Here is a 14,438-nt window from a genome sequence, read left to right as displayed (position 1 = left end):
CCACCCCACACCATTACTGACCCACTGCCAAACCGGTCATACTGGAGGATGTTGCAGGCAGCAGAACGTTCTCCTTGGCGTCTCCAGACTCTGTCACGTCTGTCACATGTGCTCAGTGAGAACCTGCTTTCATCTGTGAAGAGCACAGGGCGCCAGTGGCGAATTTGCCAATCTTGGTGTTCTCTGGCAAATGCCAAACGTCCTGCATGGTGTTGGGCTGTAAGCACAACCCCCACCTGTGGACGTCGGGCCCTCATACCACCCTCATGGAGTCTGTTTCTGATCGTTTGAGTAGACACATGCACATTTGTGGCTTGCTGGAGGTCATTTTGCAGGACTCTGGCAGTGCTCCTCCTGTTCCTCCTTGCACAAAGACGGAGGTAGCAGTCCTGCTGCTGGGTTGTTGCCCTCCTACGGCCTTCCTCCACGTCTCCTGATGTACTGGCCTCTCTCCTGGTAGCGGCTCTATTCTCTGGACACTACGCTGACAGACACAGCAAACCTTCTTGCCACAGCTCGCATTGATGTGCCATCCTGCATGAGCAGCACTACCTGAGCCACTTGTGTGGGTTGTAGACTCCGTCTCATGCTACCAGCTTTCAAAAGTGACCAAAACATCAGCCAGAAAGCATAGGAGCTGAGAAGTGGTCTGTGGTCACCACCTGCAGAACAACTCCTTTATTGGGGGTGTCTTGCTAATTGCCTATAATTTCCACCTGTTGTCTATTCCATTTGCACAACAGCATGTGAAATTGATTGTCAATCAGTGTTGCTTCCAAAGTGGACAGTTTGATTTCACAGAAGTGTGATTGACTTGGAGTTAAGTCAAGTGTTTAAGTGTTCCCTTTATTTTTATGAGCAGTATATATATATATATATATATATATATATATATACACACACACACACACACACATATATATATATATATACATACACACACACACACACACACTTTTTATGAGGAAATCCTTGTTTAATATGACTGAAATGTTGGAACTGGACATACAGACTGTGTGTCTGTTTTTCTATTAATTTATGTGACCTGTTAGTGACATCTTTTCTCAACTGTAATAACTCTCTCTAATATATATATGTATATACATACATACACAAAGTTATGTTTAAACCTACAGGAGTAATATTTTGGAAGTACTTGATTTCAGTCTGTGACATATAGTCTTCTCCAACTGGTGGGTACAATTTTACAAAATGTAATTTAGATACAATAGTTTTAGGATGATGGCATAAAGGGCAAGTTATATATATTAGCCAATTTTTATTTATTTTTACCCAGCACTCACTGTAATCTGTTAATAAAGTGACTTTGCACAGTAAAAGCTTTGCCTTTATTATACGTCACCTTAAATTCGCTTGTGGATTCTTCTACTGGTATTACCGCATGAGTCCGATGATACACTGATTCTCTGCATATTATACAGATTTCTTCTGCATCCACTTGACAATAAAGTTTCAACAGCTCTTGGTGCTTATTACACTTTTTCCCATGCTCTTTGTTTTCACCTGCAGCAAGCAAACGGTTTGAAATTTCCACTACATTCTCCACAAGACGGTTGGGTCTAAAAAACTTCCACTTGGATATTTTTCGACACTGGGGGCAAGAGAAATTGCTGCGGATCCCTCTCCATGTTTGAGAGATGCATGCTCGGCAAAAGCTGTGTCCACACTCTATAGAGACCGGGTCTTTGAAGCTATCAAGGCAAATCGGACAGGTCACTTCATCCTCTAACTCTTTAACAGGATTGCTGACTGCCATAGCCATTACTGTAGGAAAGAAACACATGTATTATTTACAGTGAATCAGAAATAGTTAATATGAGCAACGGTTTCCAGAAATGATCAATATGCGGGGAACGGAATTTAGGTTGATACTTACTGACTGCACATTTAGGGGTATATTCAACTGAAGTCGGGTCCATTCCGACGATTTGAGATGCGGGAGCTGAGACGCGGGAGAGTCGCGGGCAGACGGGGGCTAGCAGCGTTACAGCAGCGTAGCCGGAGGATGTGTCACAGCCATCGCTCACGGCAGCGTCCGCCCGGGTCCAGCAAGCGAGGTCTCGCTTGCTGGAGCCGGGTGGACGCTGCTGTGAGCGGCGGCTGTGACACATCCTCCGGCGCTGCTCTCCCCCATCTGCCTGCAGCTCTCCCCCGTCTCTGCTCCCGCATCTCAATTCGACTTTTTTTAAAGTCGAATTGAGATGTTGAAAAGGGGGCCAAAACCTATAGTTTTCGACACAACCACGCAGATCGGCATCTATTGCGCCGATCCACGTGCTTTTCGACAAGTCGAATTCCTCGACTTGTCAAATAATTTGGGGTTAGATTGAATAGGTCGGAACCCCTTCTGACCTAAAAAAGTCGAAAGCTGCTGTCTTTTCGACAGACGGCAGCTTTCGACTTCAATTGAATATACCCCTAAATTGTAAAACACTTTAAAAGTTAATCATGTGGCACATCAACTAAGAATGGACACAATCTAGAAATGATAAGAGTGATAAACAATATATTTACATACAGTGCTTTCAGAAAATAATACCCCTTTGACACTGCTGCAATAACCTGGGTAACTGCAATAACCCCTGGTGACCGCTGTATGCGGTTCACTTGGCGGAAGTGTGGTAAGGTGCAGAATCCGCAACTTCCGGGTTATAGGACGGTGCTGATGTAAGAGACAACTTCCACCACTCCACTCGGTAGCCGCGGCGTGCGGTTCAATGAGCGGAAGTGACGTCAGAGATAGGACCCGGAAAAGAAGATCGGGATTCTCACAATTCAAGTTAAAAACGAGCTTTATATTATGGATACTGTTTGTTTTGAAATAATGACATAATTAAGTTATGGATTATCTGTTGCAGAACGGCCAGATTTATGAGATATTCTGTTACTATAAGGATTGGTGTAACTACTACAGAAATATATACTACCTCTAACCCGGAAGTAGTTGAAGGGTGTCTTATTCTGTGTTTAACTCTTAAATTAAAAAACTTTATAAGGAGATATTTTATATATCATTACTATTCATGAAATGAGTCTGTCCTAGGAACACATTGTTTAAGTATATTTTAACTGTTTTTTATTGATTTAAAACGAGTAGGATTGAGTGAACAGCTGTTAACCATTTGGTTATTATGAAGGGTATAAATACCTAGACATTTCTTGCACAAACCACCTTTGATAAAGCTGAAGGACCTGCAGCGAAACGAGTCAGAAAGGAGGCTATTGGGGTCACTATCCCTCTGAACGACAACTGCCCGAGTGTGCCCGGACCAGGACTGGACTTTGCTATTAACAAAAGTACTGTGGTGATTATTAATAACAGGACTACCACCATTCCTCTTTATGTGTAGAGGACACCGCGATGCAGTGAGGACCCGCAATTACGGACTTTTTCAAGAGTCAATTTCAAGGGATTTTACCTCCAGCGGAGAAAATGTGGTAAATAACTCTGTAGGACTGCGCTGTCGGTGCATGATAAATTCTACACCTATCTACTACCCAGTCTATATTAAACAGGAACAGATCACACAGAGAAGGCAGTTTTAATGTGACCCTTTTTAGCATTATTTGATTTTTTATATGTATGTGTTTGTTCATGTTAGAAAAGCGTCTTTTATGGTTTATTAAATATTACCAATTGGTACTCAATCCTTCTATTTTTACACTAGCGCTGCTATATGGTTCTTTTTTTAACTGCTGTGTCACCCTGGGTTGCAGCCCATTGGAAAAGGGTCCCTAAAATATAACCCGGATCCAGTGACCAGAAAATAGGGATCAGGTAGCTACCAGGGTCGGACCCAGGTAAGGCTGCAGTATAAACGGACGACCCAGGTCCCGTTAAATGCCTATGGAGAGCCAGACCACCGGCGCTTGATGTCATCTCTAAGTGCCAGCAGAGAGGAAGACCCGCCACTAATCCGTGTCCAGCCTGCTGTGACATGGCTTTGAACCCTTGTTCAATTACCCAGTTCGGACCTGGGCTTTTAGTGGAAAGTGTTTCAATTCTAATGATGAGCAAATGTTAAACAATTATCTAGGCGATCTGCCTAATAACAACAGATAGCCCAGATAACTGTACTGTGTGTATGCGTACAACCGATCCAAAAATAGCAATTGGTATTTTATTATAATAAAACGTACAAAGGCCCTCATTCCGAGTTGTTCGCTCGGAGATTTTCATCGCATCGCAGTGAGAATTCTCTTAGTGCGCATGCGCAATGTTCGCACTGCGACTGCGCCAAGTAACTTTACTATGAAGAAAGTAAGTTTACTCACGGCTTTTTCATTGCTCCGACGTTCGCATTGTGATTGACAGGAAATGGGTGTTACTGGGCGGATGCACGGCGTTTTAGGGGCGTGTGGCTGGAAACGCTACCGTTTCCGGAGAAAACGCAGGAGTGGCCGGGGAAACGGTGGGTGTGCCTGGGCGAACGCTGGGTGTGTTTATGACGTCAGCCAGGACCGAAAAGCACTGAACTGATCGCACAGGCAGAGTAAGTCTGAAGCTACTCAAAAACTGCTAACTCGTTTGTAATCGCAATATTGCGCATACATCGGTCGCACATTTAAGAAGCTAAGATTCACTCCCAGTAGGCGGCGGCTTAGCGCGTGTAACTCTGCTACATTCGCCTTGCGAGCGATCAACTCGGAATGAGGGCCAATGTATTTATTGGGGAGAAGGGGTTTCACATATTTTCTAGTGCAATAATAACAGAAAAAATAAGAATTTACTTACCGATAATTCTATTTCTCATAGTCCGTAGTGGATGCTGGGGACTCCGAAAGGACCATGGGGAATAGCGGCTCCGCAGGAGACTGGGCACAAAGTAAAAGCTTTAGGACTAGCTGGTGTGCACTGGCTCCTCCCCCTATGACCCTCCTCCAAGCCTCAGTTAGGATACTGTGCCCGGACGAGCGTACACAATAAGGAAGGATTTTGAATCCCGGGTAAGACTCATTACCAGCCACACCAATCACACCGTACAACTTGTGATCTGAACCCAGTTAACAGCATGATAACAGAAGGAGCCTCTGAAAAGATGGCTCACAACAACAATAACCCGATTTTTGTAACAATAACTATGTACAAGTAATGCAGACAATCCGCACTTGGGATGGGCGCCCAGCATCCACTACGGACTATGAGAAATAGAATTATCTGTAAGTAAATTCTTATTTTCTCTAACGTCCTAGTGGATGCTGGGGACTCCGAAAGGACCATGGGGATTATACCAAAGCTCCCAAACGGGCGGGAGAGTGCGGATGACTCTGCAGCACCGAATGAGAGAACTCCAGGTCCTCCTCAGCCAGGGTATCAAATTTGTAGAATTTAGCAAACGTGTTTGCCCCTGACCAAGTAGCTGCTCGGCAAAGTTGTAAAGCCGAGACCCCTCGGGCAGCCGCCCAAGATGAGCCCACTTTCCGTGTGGAATGGGCTTTTACAGATTTTGGCTGTGGCAGGCCTGCCACAGAATGTGCAAGCTGAATTGTACTACAAATCCAACGAGCAATCGTCTGCTTAGAAGCAGGAGCACCCAGCTTGTTGGGTGCATACAGGATAAACAGCGAGTCAGATTTTCTGACTCCAGCCGTCCTGGAAACATATATTTTCAGGGCCCTGACTACGTCCAGCAACTTGGAATCCTCCAAGTCCCTAGTAGCCGCAGGCACCACAATAGGTTGGTTTAAGTGAAATGCTGAAAACACCTTAGGGAGAAACTTAGGACGAGTCCTCAATTCCGCCCTGTCCGAATGGAAAATCAGATAAGGGCTTTTACAGGATAAAACCGCCAATTCTGACACGCGCCTGGCCCAGGCCAGGGCCAACAGCATGACCACTTTCCATGTGAGATATTTTAACTCCACAGATTTAAGTGGTTCAAACCAATGTGACTTTTGGAATCCAAAAAAAAACTACATTGAGATCCCAAGTGCCACTGGAGGCACAAAAGGAGGCTGTATATGCAGTACCCCTTTTACAAACGTCTGAACTTCAGGGACTGAAGCTAGTTCTTTTTGGAAGAAAATTGACAGGGCCGAAATTTGAACCTTAATGGACCCCAATTTCAGGCCCATAGACACTCCTGTTTGCAGGAAATGTAGGAATCGACCCAGTCGAATTTCCACCGTCGGGCCTTACTGGCCTCGCACCACGCAACATATTTTCGCCAATTGCGGTGATAATGTTTTTGCGGTTACATCCTTCCTGGCTTTGATCAGGATAGGGATGACTTCATCCGGAATGCCCTTTTTCCTTCAGGATCCGGCGTTCAACCGCCATGCCGTCAAACGCAGCCGCGGTAAGTCTTGGAACAGACAGGGTCCCTGCTGGAGCAGGTCCCTTCTTAGAGGTAGAGGCCACGGATCCTCCGTGAGCATCTCTTGAAGTTCCGGTTACCAAGTCCTTCTTGGCCAATCCGGAGCCACGAATATAGTGCTTACTCCTCACCATCTTATCAATCTCAGTACCTTGGGTATGAGAGGCAGAGGAGGAAACACATACCCTGACTGGTACACCCACGGTGTTACCAGAGCGTCTACAGCTATTGCCTGAGGGTCCCTGGACCTGGCGCAATACCTGTCGAGTTTTTCCAAACGGTTTATAATCCTGTGGAAGACTTCTGGGTGAAGTCCCCACTCCCCCGGGTGGAGGTCGTGCTGAGGAAGTCTGCTTCCCAGTTGTCCACTCCCGGAATGAATACTGCTGACAGTGCTATCCCATGATTTTCCGCCCAGCGAAGAATCCTTGCAGCTTCTGTCATTGCCCTTCTGCTTCTTGTGCCACCCTGTCTGTTTACGTGGGTGACTGCCGTGATGTTGTCCGACTGGATCAACACCGGCTGTCCTTGAAGCAAAGGTCTTGCTAAGCTTAGAGCATTGTAAATGTCCCTTAGCTTCAGGATATTTATGTGAAGTGATGTCTCCAGGCTTGACCATAAGTCCTGGATATTCCTTCCCTGTGTGACTGCTCCCCAGCCTCGCAGGCTGGCATCCGTGGTTACCAGGACCCAGTCCTGAATGCCGAATCTGCGGCCCTCTGGAAGATGAGCACTCTGCAACCACCACAGGAGGGACACCCTTGTCCTTGGTGACAGGGTTATCCGCTGATGCATCTGAAGATGCGACCCGGACCATTTGTCCAGCAGGTCCCACTGGAAAGTTCTTGCGTGGAATCTGCCGAATGGGATTGCTTCGTAGGAAGCCCCCATTTTACCCAGAACCCTTGTGCATTGATGCACTGAGACTTGGCTCGGTTTGAGGAGGTTCCTGACTAGCTCGGATAACTCCCTGGCTTTCTCCTCCGGGAGAAACACCTTTTTCTGGACTGTGTCCAGGATCATCCCTAGGAACAGAAGACACGTCGACGGAACCAGCTGCGATTTTGGAATATTGAGAATCCAATCGTGCTGCCGCAACACTATCTGAGATAGTGCTACACCGACCTCCAACTGTTCCCTGGATCTTACCCTTATCAGGGAATCGTCCAAGTAAGGGATAACTAAAATTCCCTTCCTTCGAAGGAACATCATCATTTCGGCCATTACCTTGGTAAAGACCCGGGGTGCCGTGGACCATCCCTACGGCAGCGTCTGAACTGATAGTGACAGTTCTGTACCATAAACCTGAGGTACCCTTGGTGAGAAGGGTAAATTTTGACATGAAGGTAAGCATCCTTGATGTCCCGAGACATCATGTAGTCCCCTTCTTCCAGGTTCACAATCACTGCTCTGAGTGACTCAATCTTGAATTTGAACCTCTGTATGTAAGTGTTCAAAGATTTTAGATTTTAGAATCGGTCTCACCGAGCCATCTGGCTTCGGTACCACAATAGTGTGGAATAATACCCCGTTCCCTGTTGCAGGAGGGGTACCTTGATTATCACCTGCTGGGAATACAGCTTGTGAATGGCTTCCAAAACTGCCTCCCTGTCAGAGGGAGACGTCGGTAAAGTCGACTTTTGGAAACGGCGAGGGGGAGACGTCTCGAATTCCAATATGTACCCCTGAGATATTACCTGAAGGATCCAGGGGTCTACTTGCGAGTGAGCCCACTGCGCACTGAAATTCATTGAGAACGGGCCCCCACCGTGCCTGAGCTTGTAAAGCCCTAGCGTCATACTGAGGGCTTGGCAGAGGCTGGAAAGGGTTTCTGTTCCTGGGAACTGGCTGATCTCTGCAGCCTTTTTCCTCTCCCTCTGTCACGAGCAGAAAAGAGGAACCTTTTGTCCGCTTGCCAACAAAGGACTGCGCCTGATAATACGGCGTCTTATTTTGAGAGGCGACCTGGGGTACAAACGTGGATTTCCCAGCTGTTGCCGTGGCCACCAGGTCTAAAAGACCGACCCCAAATGTTGCCAGCAGGTCTCACTGAAAATAAAAAACCTATTTAAACTTTTACTCTAAGCAGCTCAGGAGAGCCACCTAGATTGCACCCTTCTCGTTCGGGCACAAAATCTAACTGAGGCTTGGAGGAGGGTCATAGGGGGAGGAGCCAGTGCACACCAGCTAGTCCTAAAGCTTTTACTTTGTGCCCAGTCTCCTGCGGAGCCGCTATTCCCCATGGTCCTTTCGGAGTCCCCAGCATCCACTAGGACGTTAGAGAAAAAGCTATTCATGTACAATACCAGTGACAATTGTGGGTAAAACTAGGACTACTTCATAATTTTTGTTACCGCCTCCATAATGTGGTGAAGACATCTGAAAATAATTACTCTTACTTTGGAAAGGAGAGAATGTAGTAGAGAACGTCAAACAATTTTTTACTATTTTGGTTAACAAATTTGTGACACTCAGAGATCCATCAATAGATCTCTCTCAAGCAATAGCTTAACATAATGGGTCAAAGCTGTATCAGGGGGACCACACACAGGGCCTGATTCTGTGTCAGACACAGTGGAACAATGTTTTTCGTGTGCATATGCGTCTTAGTCACACTGCGCATGCGTCCCAATTTAGTACACACAGAGGGGGTAATTCAGACCTGATCGTAGCAGCAAACTTTTTAGCAGTTAGGCAAAACCATGTGCACTGCAGGGGGGAGCATATATAATATGTGCAGAGAGAGCTAGATTTGGGTGGGTTATTTTGTTTCTGTGCAGGGTAAATACTGGCTGCTTTATTTTTACACTGCAATTTAGATTTCAGTTCGAACACACCCCACCCAAATCCACCTCTCTCTGCACATGTTATATCTGCCCAACCTACAGTGCACATGGTTTTGCCCAACTGCTAACAAATTTGCTGCTGCGATCAACTCTGAATTATGCCCAGAGTTGGACACACGGCAGCAGAAATGTGTTCCTGAGCGGTGTGGCTAAAAATATGACAAACATGGCGTGTCTTATGTGAGTGTCACTGAAAGAGTTTGCATTCAGACTCAAATGCTGAACCGCTCACATAGAAAGACATACTCACACGGGGAAATAACACCTGCCATAGGGAAGGTGCAACCAGTATGTCAGCGTTCACAGACGCATGTATATACAGAAAGGAATGGCTTTGTAGTGGCATTAGCATAAAGACACAGATCTGACTCAGAATCAACCCCATTATGCAAACCTCATGCAATCTCCATGTGGTTTGTATGCGGGACATGAGACAATTATTACAGGTGTAGTATGGTATGCCGGCGCTCGGGCTCCCGGCGTCCAGCATACCGGCGCCGGGAGCCCGACCGCCGGCATACCGACAGCGTGGCGAGCGCAAGGGAGCCCCTTGCGGGCTCGCTACGCTGCGGGCACGGTGGCGCGCTACACTATTTTATTCTCCCTCCAGGGGGGTCATGAACCCCCACGAGGGAGAATAGCTGTCGGTATGCCGGGTGTCGGTATTCCGGCGCCGGTATACTGTGCGCCGGGATCCCGACATTCGGCATACTGAAGACCACTCATTATTACCATTACTTTCAATTCTCTGAAATACTCGATGGCAGTCATAATAAATGAATAGAGACACAAAAACACAAAAAAAACCCCACCATTAGAAGGTATAGGGGTATATGCAATTAGCGGCAAATCGCGGCAATTTTTCGGCCGTTTTTCAATTCAACACAATTCGAAAGATTAATTTCGGCAAGTGGGTGCCGAAATTGACCATATTCAATAAAAAACGGATTCGACAGTCCCGCTGACGAAAAACGGCCGATTTGACGGATTTTGTTCCGATTTTTTAAAAACGGGTAAAAACGGGAAAAAACACGGAAAAAAATGGCGTGGGGTCCCCTCTCCAAAGCATAACCAGCCTCGGGCTCTTCGAGCTGGTCCTGGTTCTAAAAATACGGGGGAAAAATGGACAGGGGATCCCCCGTATTTTTAAAACCAGCACCGGGCTCTGCGCCTGGTGCAAAAAATACGGGGGACAAAAAGAGTAGGGGTCCCCCGTATTTTTTACACCAGCATCGGGCTCCACTAGCTGGACAGATAATGCCACAGCCGGGGGTCACTTTTATACAGCGCCCTGCGGCCGTGGCATTAAATATCCAACTAGTCACCCCTGGCCGGGGTACCCTGGGGGAGTGGGGACCCCTTCAATCAAGGGGTCCGTCCCCCCAGCCACCCAAGGGCCAGGGGTGAAGCCCGAGGCTGTCCCCCCCATCCAAGGGCTGCGGATGGGGGGCTGATAGCCTTGAGAAAATGACAAGAATATTGTTTTTTCCTGTAGTACTACAAGTCCCATCAAGCCTCCCCCGCAAGCTGGTACTTGGAGAACCACAAGTACCAGCATGCGGGAGAAAAACGGGCCCGCTGGTACCTGTAGTTCTACTGGAAAAAAAATACCCAAATAAAAACAGGAGACACACACCTTGAGAGTAAAACTTTATTGCACACCTGACGACACACACATACTTACCTATGTTGACCCGCCGACTGCCACGTCTCCTGATCCGACGATCCGGGGTACCTGTGAATAAAATTATACTCACCTCAATCCAGTGTCCAGATATAAATCCTCGTACTTGGCAAAACAAATAAACGAACACCCGGACCAGCGGACTGAAAGGGGTCCCATGTTTTCACATGGGACCCCTTTCCCCGAATGCCGGGACCCCACGTGACTCCTGTCACAGAGGTCCCTTCAGCCAATCAGGAAGCGCTACTTCGTTGAACTCACCTGATTGGCTGTATGCGCGTGCGACCTCAGACAGCGCATCGCAAAGCCTCTCCATTACTTTCAATGGTGGGAACTTTGCCGTCAGTGCAGGCCCATTCTCAGAGATAATAAGCTATAATGTTATCTCTGTCTGCCATGTGAAGCACAGAAGGAGATATAAAATGATCTACTACACGTGATATGATTGCTGACACTTCCGATATCATGGTAATGCTTCTTGTGGAGCTATGTAGCTCACAAAATAAACTATGATACGCTGGTCAAAAAAGATCCTGAAGAACTCTGCGTCTTAAAAAAGTTGTAAGTGTTAAATCACATGCCCTTAATAATAGGGCTGCATACAGTAGCCATGCATAATAAAATAAGATTTTACTTACCGGTAAATCTATTTCTCGTAGTCTGTAGTGGATGCTGGGGACTCCGTAAGGACCATGGGGAATAGACGGGCTCCGCAGGAGACAGGGCACTTTAAGAAAGAATTTGGATTCTGGTGTGCTCTGGCTCCTCCCTCTATGTCCCTCCTCCAGACCTCAGTTAGAGAAACTGTGCCCGGGAGAGCTGACAGTACAAGGAAAGGATTTTGGAATCCAGGGCAAGACTCATACCAGTCACACCAATCACACCGTATAACTTGTGATAAACTTACCCAGTTAACAGTATGAACAACAACAGAGCATCAGATCAACCCTGATGCAACTATAACATAACCCTTATTTAAGCAATAACTATATACAAGTATTGCAGAAGAAGTCCGCACTTGGGACGGGCGCCCAGCATCCACTACGGACTACGAGAAATAGATTTACCGGTAAGTAAAATCTTATTTTCTCTAACGTCCTAGTGGATGCTGGGGACTCCGTAAGGACCATGGGGATTATACCAAAGCTCCCAAACGGGCGGGAGAGTGCGGATGACTCTGCAGCACCGAATGAGCAAACACAAGGTCCTCCTCAGCCAGGGTATCAAACTTGTAGAATTTTGCAAACGTGTTTGAACCCGACCAAGTAGCTGCTCGGCAAAGCTGTAATGTCGAGACCCCTCGGGCAGCCGCCCAAGAAGAGCCCACCTTCCTTGTGGAATGGGCTTTTACTGATTTTGGATGCGGCAATCTAGCCACAGAATGAGCCTGCTGAATCGTGTTACAGATCCAGCGAGCAATAGTTTGCTTTGAAGCAGGAGCACCCAGCTTGTTGGATGCATACAGGATAAACAGCGAGTCAGTTTTCGTGACTCCAGCCGTTCTGGCTACATAAATCTTCAAAGCCCTGACTACATCTAGTAACTTGGAATCCTCCAAGTCACGAGTAGCCGCAGGCACCACAATAGGTTGGTTCAAATGAAAAGATGACACCACCTTCGGCAGAAATTGCGGACGAGTCCGTAATTCTGCCCTGTCCATATGGAAAACCAGATAGGGGCTTTTACGTGACAAAGCCGCCAATTCTGACACACGCCTAGCCGAAGCTAAGGCCAATAGCATGACCACTTTCCACGTGAGATACTTTAGCTCAACGGTCTTAAGTGGCTCAAACCAGTGAGATTTCAGGAAACTCAACACCACGTTAAGATCCCAAGGTGCCACTGGTGGCACAAAAGGGGGCTGAATATGCAGCACTTCCTTTACAAACGTCTGAACCTCAGGAAGAGAAGCCAGTTCCTTTTGAAAGAAAATGGATAGGGCCGAAATCTGGACCTTTATGGACCCTAATTTTAAGCCCATAGTCACTCCCGACTGTGTACGTCCTGTGTACGATCCCTCTGGAGCTAATGGTGTCCAGTAGCCTAAGAAGCAGGACCTATCTGCAGAGAGTAGGGTTGCTTCTCTTCCCTCAGTCCCACGATGCAGGGAGTCTGTTGCCAGCAGATCTCCCTGAAAATAAAAAACCTAACAAAATACTTTCTTATAGCAAGCTCAGGAGAGCTCACTAAACAGCAACCAGCTCGTCAGGGCACAGATTCAAACTGAGGTCTGCAGGAGGGACATAGAGGGAGGAGCCAGAGCACACCAGAATCCAAATTCTTTCTTAAAGTGCCCTGTCTCCTGCGGAGCCCGTCTATTCCCCATGGTCCTTACGGAGTCCCCAGCATCCACTAGGACGTTAGAGAAAGACATGTACCTTACAGCACTTCTGCAAGCGGAGAGAGACCCAACTATAGAGGTGGACACTATCTATACTGGTACCGAGAAGGAGACACTCCATGATTCAACCTTAATTCGCTTCCATCATTCCATTTTGACCTTTAAGTCTTATGATGTGAAGCAATTGAACTGCAATCCAACCAAGTAGATCTAATTGAAGGTTTCACATTTGTCACATTACTCATGGAAGAATGCAGATTGTGTATCATGAGACGTTCCCGCATCTAAATATCATGCCATACAGCCACTCCCAATTTTCCAGATAGCGACCATGAGAACCAATAGCACTTTGCTGATGGTTCTTGGACACGTAGGCAGCCACATGGACAGGTGAATTGATTGTTATAATCCAGTAAGAAAGAAGTCTGAGGAATTAATAATACTGAGCTGTGATAGAAATTTGTAGATAAGCAGCCTGAAGACCTAAGGAGGAAAATAAGAATTTACTCACCGGTAATTCTATTTCTCGTAGTCCGTAGTGGATGCTGGGAACTCCGTAAGGACCATGGGGAATAGCGGCTCCGCAGGAGACTGGGCACAACTAAGAAAGATTTAGGACTACCTGGTGTGCACTGGCTCCTCCCTCTATGCCCCTCCTCCAGACCTCAGTTAGGAAACTGTGCCCGGAAGAGCTGACACAATAAGGAAAGGATTTTGGAATCCCGGGTAAGACTCATACCAGCCACACCAATCACACCGTACAACTCGTGATACTATACCCAGTTAACAGTATGAATAACAACTGAGCCTCACGAACAGATGGCTCATAACAATAACCCTTTAGTTAGGCAATAACTATATACAAGTATTGCAGACAATCCGCACTTGGGATGGGCGCCCAGCATCCACTACGGACTACGAGAAATAGAATTACCGGTGAGTAAATTCTTATTTTCTCTGACGTCCTAGTGGATGCAGGGAACTGCGTAAGGACCATGGGGATTATACCAAAGCTCCCAAACGGGCGGGAGAGTGCGGATGACTCTGCAGCACCGAATGAGCAAACTCAAGGTCCTCCTCAGCCAGGGTATCAAACTTGTAGAATTTAGCAAACGTGTTTGTACCCGACCAAGTAGCAGCTCGGCAAAGTTGTAAAGCCGAGACCCCTCGGGCAGCCGTCCAAGAAGAGCCCACTTTCCTCGTGGAATGGGCTTTTACAGATTTAGGAT

At 46.9% G+C, this 14,438-nt stretch overlaps 1 protein-coding gene across 3 annotated transcripts in view; it reads right to left on the bottom strand.

Annotated features, from left to right (window-relative positions):
* Positions 1-14,438, bottom strand: part of LOC135008994 (E3 ubiquitin-protein ligase TRIM41-like) — a 260,594-nt gene that overhangs the window by 226,729 nt on the left and 19,427 nt on the right. For all 3 annotated transcript variants that reach the window (XM_063952242.1, XM_063952243.1, XM_063952241.1), the window contains exon 2: positions 1,364-1,785. In XM_063952242.1, the coding sequence (XP_063808312.1) occupies positions 1,364-1,783 (420 nt within the window). In that variant the 5' untranslated portion in view covers positions 1,784-1,785. The remainder of the gene's footprint in view (positions 1-1,363; positions 1,786-14,438) is intronic.

Source organism: Pseudophryne corroboree, chromosome 2 (genome assembly GCF_028390025.1).
Source record: "Pseudophryne corroboree isolate aPseCor3 chromosome 2, aPseCor3.hap2, whole genome shotgun sequence".
NCBI lineage: Eukaryota > Metazoa > Chordata > Amphibia > Anura > Myobatrachidae > Pseudophryne > Pseudophryne corroboree.
The sequence above is the reverse complement of the archived record's forward strand: the minus strand, read 5'-3'. Positions and strand labels throughout refer to the sequence as shown.